Source organism: Petaurus breviceps, unplaced genomic scaffold, assembly GCF_028583685.1.
Source record: "Petaurus breviceps papuanus isolate PSGF00001 unplaced genomic scaffold, PetGlider_PUasm1.0 90849, whole genome shotgun sequence".
In the NCBI taxonomy this organism is placed as follows: Eukaryota; Metazoa; Chordata; class Mammalia; order Diprotodontia; family Petauridae; genus Petaurus; species Petaurus breviceps.
Genome location: NW_027187361.1, coordinates 14,402,348 through 14,416,130, shown reverse-complemented (window position 1 = coordinate 14,416,130; position 13,783 = coordinate 14,402,348). Strand labels below are relative to the sequence as shown.

General features: G+C 39.1%; 1 protein-coding gene across 1 annotated transcript in view; it reads right to left on the bottom strand.

The window, feature by feature from the left end:
• Positions 1–13,421, bottom strand: part of CRLF2 (cytokine receptor like factor 2) — a 38,274-nt gene extending 24,853 nt beyond the window's left edge. Inside the window, exon 1 of the mRNA XM_069073070.1 lies at positions 13,346–13,421. Coding sequence (XP_068929171.1) covers positions 13,346–13,421 — 76 coding nt within the window. The remainder of the gene's footprint in view (positions 1–13,345) is intronic.
• Positions 13,422–13,783: the final 362 nt, after the last annotated feature.

Here is a 13,783-nt window from a genome sequence, read left to right as displayed (position 1 = left end):
CTCTCTCTCTCTGTCTCTCTCTCTCTCTCTCTCTCTCTCTCTGATTCATCAAACTTCAGTGACAAGACATAAGTCAAGATGATTGGTGATGCCCTGGGATGAAGTGGATGACTTTGGCATCTTCCATGATTGACTAAGCTCTGAGCACTCAACAGCTCCTGCTTCAGTCACCTTCATGGCTGTTGGAACTCATTGTTCTCATCTTCTCATTCTGCTGGGGGAAGGCTCCATATGCTTGGAGTAGACACCCCTCCTAACTCACTGACAAGTTTTAGACTTCTAAGTTGCCCTCAACCTGGTTTAGCCATCTGCTAAGATGATTTACCAAGATGTGGCCAGTGCACATGCTACAGCCTCTAGGAGTCACATCTGAGAGAGATGGATACAAAAGGCGGATGAGCAGCGCTGAGAAGGGCTCAGCAGCCTTCACACCAATGGTGCTAGTCCTCCCTGGATACCCTGTGCATACAAATGGCACAATGACACAGAGAGTAGAATAAAGAGATTATGAAAGAGAGATGGTTGAGAACCAAAAAAGAGGCAGATTCTTATCTTTTAATTAAAAACTGTTCTACTCTTGCTACTCATACCAATTCTAACCCTAATTCCTCCACATGTGGCCTTGAGGCTGCAGGTTCCCCTCCCCTGGTTTAGACAATCTTTTCAAAGTCCTTCCAGCTACAAATTTACGATCCTGTGATCCTATGAATTCACTTTTTCCCTCCTCACCTCTGATTCTTGGAATTCCTGACTTGCTTTTCAACTCAGCTCCAATGCTGCCTTGTTCATGAGGCCTTTCCTGAACCCCCTAGCTGCTACTATCTCATCCCCAAGGTTCCTTTTTGTCTCTTTTGGATGTGTCTTCCATATGCCTAGGTCTGTGCACGTTTGCCATTTTCCCTCCATTTGAATCTGTTTCTTGAGGGCAACAGCTGTCTAGTTTTGTTCTGTGTTCCCCAGTGCCCAGCACAGTACCTGGCAAGATCCTCAATGAATTCTTTTTCATTGGGTTCCTTGCTTGGTTGATTAATGGATTAGAGAGGAGCAAAACTTGAAGCAGGGAAACTGTGTTTCAATAATCTGAGTGACAGATGGTGTGGGCCCGAACTAAGAGTATAGCAACGTAAATGGAGAGAAGAAGACAAATGTGAGAAATGTAGAGTATCAGCAGAGCTAAGGAGAGTGCTCCTTTTTCCCAGAAGGTTCCTTGGTCTCTCTTTTATGTTGAAGGCTCCATCCCTTCCTATCTCTACCTCATAATCTCAATGTCTGCAGGCCATTTGACTCTGGCATGGGGACATTATTATCCACTCTGCTCTGAACAATAAATGTTAATTGCCATCGTGATGAGTTATTCACCATGTAGCTATTAGAACTTTCCTATGTTCAGGTTAAAGCTTTATTTCATACCCCTTTAGCATTGTTCAATAATCATTACGTATCTTTGTAAGAAAGCCAGTGGCTTCATTGCAGGCAGAAAAGTCTGACAAAAGTTGTCCCTTCACTAAAGGTCCCAATAAAATTCACATGGTCCATCATTGACCTGATGGGAGCTGAAAGAAATGACAAGAAAATTTCCCACTTGATTCAAATAGTTGTCTGATTTAAGGCATAGAATCCTCAGGCAGATCCAATGTCCAAATAGATAGACCTACTCTGAGCCTTTAGGTTTCTGCTGGCTTTTGCTGTCAGGGATATGTATGACAATGAGCCTGAGTCTAAGAAAGAGTTATCATGGTCCCACAGGCTCAAGGGGGAAAAGGGAGCTAAGATATTGACCTGTGGGGAAAGGACACACAGCAGCTGAAACTCAGCAGAAGACTGTCAAGTCACAGCCATCAGGAGAGTGTAACAGTGGAGGAAGGACATTGGCACTTGATAGTGTCCATCAGACAAGCATAACATCCTCAGTGACTCCGAAGAGAAAGTGGTTGTATTCGGAGCAGAGGTCAATTCTAGTTGGGATGCAGCCCTACAAGAATGAACTGCTCAAGAACCAGGAGAGCATTGTACAGAGTAACTGTTATAGTGTGTGATGCCTAACTTTGATAGACTTAGCCCTTCTCAGCAATGCCAAGACCTGAAACAATTCCAAAGGACTTGTGATGGAAAATGTCATTCGCATCCAGAGAAAGAACCACAGAGTTTGTATGCAGAGAAAATGAGACTATTCTCTCTTTTGTTTTGTTTTTCTTTCTCATGGTTCCTCCCATTATTCTAATTCTTCTACACAACATGACTAATGTGAAAATGTGTTTAATAGGAATATGTATGTAGAACCTATATCAAATTGCATGGGAGGGAAGGAGGGGAAAAAATTAAAACTTGTGGAAGTGAATGTTGAAAACTAAAAATATATAATATATATGTATAATCTTAATGAAAATAGGCTATGCATATGTTAAATCCTCTACCTATGCCATTGGGAAAAAATTGCCCAGGTCACACATATTTCACACATATTCCTGACAGATTTGCCTTCTCCCATGGTTATTCCCCACATATGTGCCCAGGAATATACTAGAAATATATGAGAAATTATACATCTGTCTGCATAGGAGGAAAGCCCCTTGTCATTTATTTTGTTGAGTTACTTAATGAAGTATGTTGTGGTTTTTTTAATTAGTATGTTCTGTGGTTGATCTATCAAAAGAAAAGCTGGAGGAGTTATACTTTTGAGTGAATGCTGATGCAAAATATGCCTTGAACTTGAGTAGTTTTCAGGAAGCTTGACTATATCTTGTTTTCTTAACTAAATAATTCTTTCCTTGAGTTTGAAGGTCATATTTTATATGTACTGAGAGGACAATGTGTACACTAGACTAGAATGAGCACTGAACTTGGAGTAACTTTGCTTAATCTCTTTAGGTGAGACATTCACCTTTCTTAGCCCAAGTTTCCCTCAAAGTCCCTTCCAGCTCATAAATCCTATGACTCTCTCATTTAATGACATCAATCATCAGGTGCCTCTTACAAATGACTTCCACCACTTGCCTGAATCACTTTTTTTTTCAATTACAAATGTAAGATTGGTGATGCCTGACAGAATAAAGAGTTCCCACCTGCCAAGGGTGGACTCAATCTTTCACTTAGCATGTGCACCCTCTATTGGCTATCGTATCATGTGAGGATCACAACTTTGTTCTTGGTGAATGTTGTCATTAACCTTCTTTGGATCTGCCTATTAAAAAAAAAAACTTTGTGATAAAAACTGACATCCCTATTTTCTGACCAAGGTGTATAAGCATTGTGTAGTAAAAGGACTCACACATAAAGAGTCAGTGGTAAAACCAGATGCATAAATCTGTTAGGTTTCTCTTTATCATTCTGCTTCCTTTCTTTAAAAGGAACTGAGTAATTTAGGACTGTATTGCTTTGCTTTTCTGAATTATGTACACACTAAGTTCTTGCCATTAGATGGTGTTGGCAAGAATTACTTAAGCTTGGCAAACTGCAAAATGATTTAAGATGCATTCAAATACTTTGGCAATGTGAGAGGGGGTGGGAAAGAGCTTTCATACATTGCAAAAAACAGTTTTCTTTTCTGCATTTTCTTAAAGTAATGAGAACTAGGAGTAACTTTTTGAAGCCTTTTGAAGAGCAAAAAAAATGTATTTTAGTAAAATAAAATTAAAGTGTTTGCTCATACCATTGCCCTATCTTCCTTCTCTTTACTAAGAGGATGCATGATACAGAGGAATGGACATGGGATTTGAATGGGAGGGCTTGGGTTTGAATCCCCATTCTGCCACTTACTGTCTACCTTTCTGAAGATTGGCAAGTCACCTGACCCCTGACTGTGGGCCTCAGTTTCCATTTCTGTAAATAAAGGTAGATGTTCTCAAGCTCCAAATCTATATACCTATGATTCCAAATCCAAACTATTTTCTATGACTACCTACCTCTTCATGAAAACTTTCCTAACTATACTTAAAATATTATTCTCTCTCTTATGAATTCATAGAGTACATAATATATGTAGCACTCATCTGTACATTAATTATATTTTGCTTTGTAGTTGTCTAGATTAAGTGTAGGGACTGTATCCTAGATTTGATATCTCCTCCAAAATATAAACAGTGCTCTACAGCAAGCATATTCTCAGTAAGTAGTTGTTGATTTGATTTGAGGGAAACTCTTAATTTTGGAATTAACAAAGTTGGGGGGAGGGCTAGGTGGCACAGTGAATAGAGCATGGGCCCTAGAGTCAGGAGGACCTGAGTTCAAATCTGGCCTCAGACACTTAACACAAAAACTAGCAGTGTGACCTTGGGCAAGTCACTTAAGCCCAATTGCCCTCCAAAAAGCAAAAAACAAAAACAAAAATAAAGTTGTAGGAAGAAGACAGGGAGGATTCGTTCTGAAATCAGTAGTTTCAGGGTCAACATTTAGAAACAGACCCCTAGGGCTATTGATTTGGTGAGTTTCTTAGGGCACAAATTTTGAAATTTGGGAAGTTTGCAACACTTGGTCACTTGTACCTTCACTCTTCAAAGAAAAATGTATATAGACACCATATACAAAGAATGGGCAGCAAGGTGTCACAGTAGATAGAGTATTGGACCTGAAGCCAAAGACTCATCTCCCTGAGTACAAATCTGACCTCAGACACTTACTAGCTGTGTGACCCTGGGCAAGTCACTTAACCGTATCTCAGTTCCTCATCTATAAAATAAACTGGAGGAGGAAATGGGAAACCACTCCAGTATCTCTGCCAAGAAAACTCCAAATGGGATCATGGAGAGTCAAACACAACTGAAAAATGACTTTACAACAAATACACAGAATGTTATATGGCACATTTTTAAGCTAAAAAAAAATAAAGCAAGTGAAATTTAATTTTGGCCTGAAAAGGCTTAGAGAATTCCATGGCAATTCTGTGTCTGCAATATACCATGAAATAATTGCAGCCATGCTTGAGTTGGGAATCTCTACCTTAGGGATATATTAGAACAGATTTTGGAGTCTTTCTTCTGCTTTGTGACCAAACAAACAAAAAGAAACCAAGAGTCATCTAAGTTAAGAAAGTTAAGAGCTTATGAACCTTGGCAAGAGTCTATAACATTATTCGCTGTCTAAAGCACTCCAGGTCCCATTTGCCTCTATTTGATTCAAATCTCTGCTAAAAAGCTTCTCTTTCCAGGCACCCTGACAACCAGAGACTCTAAGAGGATATGGTTGCAGGACAGGACATTAATATCAAAAGCATCTCTGACGCTGATTAATTCTGTGAAATGTAAAACTCTGGGTATTTTTTAAATTGTTTGATACTACACACTCTAAAGATCTTTTTCTCAGAACATGAAAACTGCAGGAAATGACAAAAAAAAAATGGTCCCTGTAGCATTTTGGAGATGGATAAATTTGTACACTGTAGAACCAAGACATGTGATAGGCATCATTTGAATACTGAAAATTTCCTTCAAAATTAGGAAGGTTCCCTTAAGTATTGACTTGTAGCAACATCTATTAGACACTACAATAAGCTTGTGATCACTATGAAAATCAATAACCAAAAACTACAGGGTGTTTTAAATCAAAGTCATAGAGTTACCTCAGAATCTTTGTGGGCCATATGCCAAACCACAGAGCTACATATGACATATTTCTCTAGCAAAAAATATGATTATCAAAAAAATCCTTATGTCACATTTATAACTATTTGGCATCATTTGGAATTTTTCAGCAGTTACCAACAATAACTCCCAACTAGGGACTGCTGTAATCACCAAAAATTGCATCCAAATCATGAAAATATCCTATGTCTGGATAAATTTAAACTGAATGTGTTACAGTGATAATAGTCAAGCCTGATCCTAGGGAAGAAATGAAAAATATGCTTCTCCCTTTTCATTGGAGAGGAGGGAAACTACAGATGCGGAATGTTGGCTACTCTGTCAGAAAGAGGTGTTCTATAAATTGGTACTCCTTAACTACTTTTGTTTAATGTCTATTTGTTGGACAAGAGAAGACTCACTTGGTAGGGAAGGGAGAGGGACATAGTCCAAAATTAATGTAAAGTAAAAACCAAAAAGTATCAATAAGACTCTTTTTAAGAAACCACATGAAGAAAAAAGTGACTGGGGGAAGAGAGAAGAGAGAAGAGATAGGGATCCCTTGTTTGCTTACAGAAAGACAAGCAGGCCCTGACCTAGAACCAGTGATGTTAAACAGGGACACATTGTAAAATTCCAATAGGTAAGAGATTATTTCTACCACTTCGGACATTTAGCTTTTGTGGAAGTCTCAGTGGGACACCCCCTCTTATGTAAGCGGAAAGCGAGGGGAACCCGAAACCAGGGGTGGAGGAAAGAATGTTTCTGAGATGATTGGGAGAGAAAGAACAGACCCATGTTTTTGGAAAGGATGATGAATTTAGGGAAGGAGCAGAATCTTTCAGATACATAATAAAAACATTTAGCAACAATGTGCTGGACAAGAAGCTCTTAGTAGATAGCTCTTAGGCAGTATTCTAAATGTATTCTTTCTGTCAGAGAACCTGCTAATTCTTAATAAATATATACCCTATTAAATGGAACACAAAAGTCATAGAAGCATAGTTCTGGAGCTGGGAAATAATTCAAAGGATATCTACACCTAATTTAATAGATCAAGAAACTGTGGCTTAAGGATGATTAAGTGACTTGCCCAAGGTCTCTTGGGTGGTATACATCAAAGGCAAGATTTGAACCCAGGATCTCTTGATTGCAGAGTCAGCATTCTTCCTACTCTGCCATGCATTTCCTGCATCAGTAGAGCAGGATGCCTAATTCCGCAAGCAATTCAATAATGCCATCCTTCCTGCTTGAAAGACAGCTTGGGATTCCTATAGGATGGCATTACTGCAGAGATGTGCGTCGGTGCAGACAGACATAGGAGCAAAGCATAATGCACAGAACTATGAGCAATCCTACAGACCATGTGAGAGTAAACATCCTTTGGGCTTGTCTGGTCCAAGTAATAACAGGTAGTAGTTGTATATCACATTAAGATTCACAAAGCACTTCACAAATCCCCTCTCATGTTATCTTCACAGCCACCATTGGAGGTTATTATCCCTGTTTTATAGATGGAGAAACTAGGCAGGCAAACGTTAAATGACTTTCCCAGGGTCACATAGTTAGTCAATTCTGAGGCCAGATTTGAACCCAGTTTTCCTGATTCCAGGACCAGTGTTCTATCCATTGTGTCACCTCCCTGTCTCCTACTGAGGCACAAGGGTATCCAAGACATCAACATTTTCACTCTCAAACATCACTGACAATGAAGAGATTCTTCCTTAGCAAATGCATTTTTAAAATGACATGAGATAATAACAGCAGAGATCAAAGGTCATTCCTAAACCTGATTATGAAAACCTAGACTATTTTTTTTCTCTATTTTTCTTTGGGGGGGGGCGCGGGAGGATTTTTTTTGGAGGGGGGAAGGCAAGGCAATTGGAGTTAAGTGACTTGCCCAAGGTCACGCAGCTAGTAAGTGTGTTGAGTGTCTGAGGCCGGATTTGAACTCAGGTCTTCCTGACTCCAGGGCCAGTGCTCTATTTACTGTGCCACCTAGCCGCCCCTCTCTATTTTTCCGTCTGTAAAGTTTAATCATATGGAATATAGTGTGTGTGTGTGTGTGTGTGTTAAAGAAAGCATGGAGTAATTGAAAGAGACCTATAAGTGACAATCAGAAAGCCTAGGTTTATATTCTAACTCTGCTAGTTACTATATGACCTTGGGTAAGTCACTTCTGTTCTCTAAATCCAGTTTCACCATCTAGAAAATAAATGGAAGGGGTGGGATGGGAAGGGTGGAATAGATAGCTTCTAAGGTCGCCTACCACTCTAAAACCTATAAGTCCTATAAAGCAAAGGGAGGAGTCGATATATATAAGAAGTGTTATATGTGTAAAAATTATATTGATAGCCATTTGTCCTTTCAATCAAACAAATTTAACCCTCTACTTTAGATGTTGAATGACATTTTTTTTCCAGGGCAGCTAGGTGATACAGTGGATAGAGTGCCAGGCCCCAAGTGAGGAATCATCTGCTAGAGCTCAACTCTGGCCTCAGATACTTCCTAGCTGTGTGACCCTGGGCAAGTCACTTAACCCTGTATGCCTCAGTTTCCCTATCTCTAAAATGAGCTGGAGGAGGAAATGGCAAACCAAGAAAACCCCAAAGGGGGTCACAAATTGTTAGGCATGACTAAATAACTGGACAACAACATTTGATGTTGACTATGTGATCCTAATTACTCCTGTTTTCACTAGGGCAACATGTTGAGTTCCTTTTCCCTGCTATGCTCTTGCTTGGAGATTCCTATCCTCTGCAAAATGACAGATGTTGGAGAGGCTATGGGAATGTTGTGAATGGCAGTTGTGAATGGGTCTAGCCATTCTGGAAAACAATTTGAAACTATGTTTTAACAAAGTTGCTAAACCAGACATACCCTTTGACTCAACTGTACCTCTATGAAGCCTATGCCTCAAAGACATCAAAGAAAGAGGGGAAAGACCTGGTATGTACAAAAAAAGTATTCAGAGAAACTCATTTCACAGCAAAATAAATAAATAAATGAAGTGAAACTAAGAGATTATTTCCCTATTGAGGAATGGCTAAATAAATTATGGCATACTAATATAGCGTAATATTATTTAATACCACAAAATTAGGAAATGGATAGCTTCCGCGGCAACTGGGAAGATCTCTTTGGACTGATGCATAGTAAATTTAAGGTGGCACAGTGGACAGTGTCAGACCTGGAGTCAGGCAGAATCATCTCCTGAGCTGAACTTTGGCCTCAAAACACTTACCAGCTGTGTGACCCTGGGCAAGACACTTAGCCCTGCTGGCCTCAGTTTCCTCCTCTGTAAAATGAGTTGAAAAGGAAAAGACAAACCAATCAAGTATCTTTGCCAAAAAAAAAAAATCCAAATGGGGTCATGAAGTGTAGGACACGACTAAAACAATGGTACAACAATATTACATTGAATAGAACCAATAGAGCAATTGATATAAAGACAACATTGTGGAGAAAAACAACTTTGGGGCGGCTAGGTGGAGCAGTGAATAGAGCACCGGCCCTGGAGTCAGGAGGTCCTGAGTTCAAATTCAGATTCAGACACGTAACACAAAAACTAGCCGTGTGACCTTGGGCAAGTCACTTAACCCCAATGCAAAAAAAAACAACGCAACAACCTTGAAAGACTTTAGAACTCTGACCAATGCAATGATAAACATGTCTAGAAGACTGGAGATGAAGCATTTTCCCTATCTCCTACCAGTGAGATGATGAACTTAAAATACAAAAGGAGGTGTGTTATGAGGCGTGCCAATAGGGAAATTTGTTTTGTTGGACTATATGTATTTGTTATGAAGGTGTTATTTCTCATTTTCATTCCTTAATTGGCGGGGAGATAATGCTTTTAACAATGATTATTTTTTCATTTGTAATATTTTATTTAACCCAATTACATGTTAAAACAATTTTTAACATTTTTTTTAAATTTTGAGTTCTGAATTCTATCCCTCCCTCCCTGAGACAGTAAACAAAATGATTAATTTTGTAACCAAAAAAAAAAATTACATGTTCTAGTGTAAAGCTGGCTCCAGATCAGAATTCCCCTGTGACCTCTAACATAAAGTTAAGTCTTATCCTCTGGATTTGAATTTGAATGACTTCAGAGAATAGAGGCAGGTTGATGTATTAGATAGGGAGCCAAACCCAGAGACAAGTTGACCTGGTTTAACTCTGTCATATACTGACTTGTGACACTGGGCAAATAACTTAATCTGTCAGCACTGTAGGCAACTCTCTAAGGCCCTAAATTGCAGAATGAGTGTAGACCTACATTTGTAGAGGCAATTTCCCCCATCAAAAGGGCCCTCTGTACCAGGGAAATCACAGGTCTACTCCATGTCCCTTACAGCAGGACATCAACATGTCAGTCACTGAACAAGATGTATCAAACTTTGTCTCTGGCTGACAATGTGATAAGGAAAGAATTAAAAACATGCTATTTAAAGTTAATGTTTTCTTAAGACAGGAGGAAAAAAGCAGCATTAAAAAAAAACCTAAGTTCATTTTCCTCAAGGAAGGAACTTTGCAAGATATTATATAATGGAACATTATCTTCATCTCAAATGGTGGTACAATTAAGCAAATTTCTCTGAAACAGCCTCTGTCAGACAGAAAAAAAAATAACCAACTCACTTAATATTTCAGTTCCTATTTATGATGAAAATTCATAAGCAACCACAAATGTCAATATCAACCCAGACATCTTAAACACACGTTTTGTGTCAAAATGAAATAAAATAAAATTTGGATTTCCCAAGTTCAAATATGGGTCTCAAAATTAATCATGAATGAATAAAATAATGTAAATGAAATCAGCCCCCAAAGAAAGTAAACTCTGAGTAATTGCTAAAAATAAAACAAATTAAAAGAAAACCCTTATGTTGTTACAAGAGAACAAATCATACAGCATAACTCCCTCAAGAAGAGGAAAGCTACAGGTTTAGAATGCTCCATACATCTTCATGTGATCATTGTATTGGTTTATTTTTCATAACTAATTCTGAGGAGACTGATGTGTCATTACAAAAGTCAGCTGTTCTACCCTGAGCACTCTAAGGAGTTCCAGTCGAAATAACCAACCAGGCTGGAGGAATTTAAGTTGTAGAATGTTTAGTTCTCTCTTTGAGCCACAATTTCATAGATTGAAAACAAGAAGAGATCTTAGAAGCCATCTAGACCAACCTCTCCATTTTGCAGATGAGGAAAGAGAGGCTGTCGAGTTTTTGTTTGTTTGTTTTCGCTTTTTGGAGGGGGGAAGACAGGGCAGTTGGGTTTAAGTGACTTGCCCAAGGTCACACAGCTAGTAAGTGTTAAGTGTCTGAGGCTGGATTTGAACTCAGGTCCTCCTGACTCCAGGGCTGGTACTCTATTCACTGCACCACCTAGCTGCCCCTGTTGCTGTTGTTGTTGTGGCTGGTCCCTCCCAGAGCAATTAAATGATTTTCCTATGGTCACATAGTGGCGAATGGCACAGCTGGGATTTGAAGCTCGGTCTTCTAACTCCAGATCCAGCTTTTGTTGTTTGTTTGTTTTTTCCTGCTGAACCCCTCTGCTATACCCTGAATCAGTAGGAATAGGATGGTTTGAGCACAAGGCTCCATCCGGTGTCTGAAATATCAATGTCTTCATCCAGGAATCATTAGTCCGTACTGCAAGCAGGCAGGCCCATAAACTGAGAGCACTGCTGTCCTTCATGGGAATGACAATGGACTAGAAATGACCAGAAGTCCTGTCTCCACCACTCATCCATTGCATGACTTTGGACATATCCCTCATTTGCTCTAGATCTCAGTTTCCCCATTTATAAAATGGGGATGATCCTACCTACTTTGCCCTACATTAGGGATGAACTCCTGAAAAATGGATTAAGTACTAGGAAAGTAGATAGGGACTATTAATTTTTTTTATATAGGGAACTCCTGAATGAGAAAGATATGGAGCTGGTAGAGGTGGTAGAGACCATCTCTCCAACCTCCACATTGTAAAGGTGAGGAAACGGAAGCCAGTGAAGGTTAAGTGACTTGCTCACTCACTCAAGTGGCAAACATCAAAGATAGGATTTGAACTCAAATCTTCAAAGTCTCCAGAGTCAGTGATTTTTCTTCTGAACCATGCTATAGTGAGCAGGAAGCAAATTCCACATTGTGAAAGAAAAATATTCCAAGTTATTTTCTAAAGAGTTTCAAGAAAGAGTGGGGCAGCTAGGTGACACGGTTGAAAGAGTGCCAAGCCTGGAGTCATGAAGATGAGTTCAAATGCAGCTTCAGACACATACATGACCCTACACAAGTCACAACCCTATTTGTCTCAGTTTTCCCAGTAAAATGAGCTGGAGAAGGAAATGGCAAACCACTCCAATATCTTTGCCAAGAAAACCTCAAATGGGGTCACACAGACTCAGACATGACTGAAAGGAATAAACAACAATAACAGAAAGGAATACAGCTACATGATGTTCAGAAACTAGAGCACATGTAATTATTTCATATATTTCCTTCCTTCATACAAATGTACCTGACTGGGCTAGGCACCTATTTTTTAAGTCCTTTTCTACTCAGATCTCAAGTTGGTTGTTATGAGAGAGGGAAGTCTAGATTTTCAAAGAAGAGGCATGAATCTATGTCCATGTATGCCAGCAATTCAAGTTACAACTTAATTCATCATTCCCCTGCCTTCTGATGTTGGTAGAGAATTTAATTAATTGGACCATGTGTAGACAGATTAGCTCAAATTACACCTAGAGCTGTAAATCATGGGGATGTAGTTTGGAACTCAATTGCAGTCTCATTGTTTTCATTCCCCATGTAGAAGCCCAATACAATATCTTATTAGTGTTCCAGAACACTCTATGTGGCAATCCAATTTGCAACCACTAAACCATGAGTAAAGTGATGTCTTTAAGGACCTTTACAAATTCATGTGGATAGGAGGTTGGCACAGAATTAGAAAGTAAGGAGCTGTATCACAGTTGAAGCATGGGGAGAATTCAGAGTGTTAAGGGACCATAAAGAATGATACCTGCTTTCATCTGCATGGCGTGGCAATCCCCTACCAGTATATTGAACTGGAGTATAAAATATTATCTGTCTGACTTGAAATCTGCTATATGTTTTTCAGTTATGCTGGAACTTTTCCCATCTGGTGTTTCCTATTTGTCCTTTGAACAGAGTTCATAACATGATATAGCCTTGCAACAATTTTCTGAAGTCTCCACAGAAACCTGGTTGGGAGGACAGCAAGATAAGGATTCTAATCATTCCCAGAAGGTGTTCCTGTGTGCACAGCCACTCTTACATTCAGCGGAACTTAGAACTAAGTCTTATGTCTTCATTCCTCAGGGGTCATCATTTTATTTTCATCATTGTGTTTCATTGCTCTTCTCATATCTTTTTTTATTCCATTGTGAAATGACCTTACTACAGGAAAATAAATACTATTTAAAAAAAACCAACTGAATATCTTTGAATGTAAAGAAAAAGAAAAAGCCTATCAGTTCCTCAGTTAAATGCCTCCAGATTCTTAACTTGGCTTCTTCTCTGCTGTCAAAAACCAAAAACAAAACTTTATAAACTCTAACCCTGACTTCAAACAGGAAGCAACCATTTACTATAATTTCCACATTACTGGAATTAATTTGTAATGACACACAGCCCCAGACAAGTCTGTTATAAGTTTCAAGGATAAAATAGATAAGGGACTGTCGCACATACAAAAAAAAAAAAAAAAAACAATGGAAAAATCACATCCCATGAATGCTTACACCAAAAGGTTTGACTTACTTGTCTCAAGTTCTCTAGAAGTCATCAGGTTCCCCAGGAGAATGACTGTCCTACAAGCCCAGAGTAGTCTCCCCATTGTTAGACACAGAGAAGAATATGAGCATTAGTCAAAGATAACCCAAGTAGCAACTGGCTGATTACTAATGCTTCCATCAAGAGTTCACCACCTTTTAAAGAGACGAGAAAGGTACAAGGGAAATGACTACAGGAAGTAAATAGCCACTTAGTCTTATTTATAAAGTATTTGATGCTTGGGAGTGGAAAGACAGATTTGCATCTATCCTGATAAGGTTTTTCAGTTCATTATGTAAGAAGTTGAGTGTTCTAACCACACTGTCAGTGAGAGTAGGAAATGCACACGGGATCCCACATAGAGTTCCCCTATAGTTTTGTACTTATATTAAGAACTAGGAACAACCTAAATGCCCAAAAGCTGGT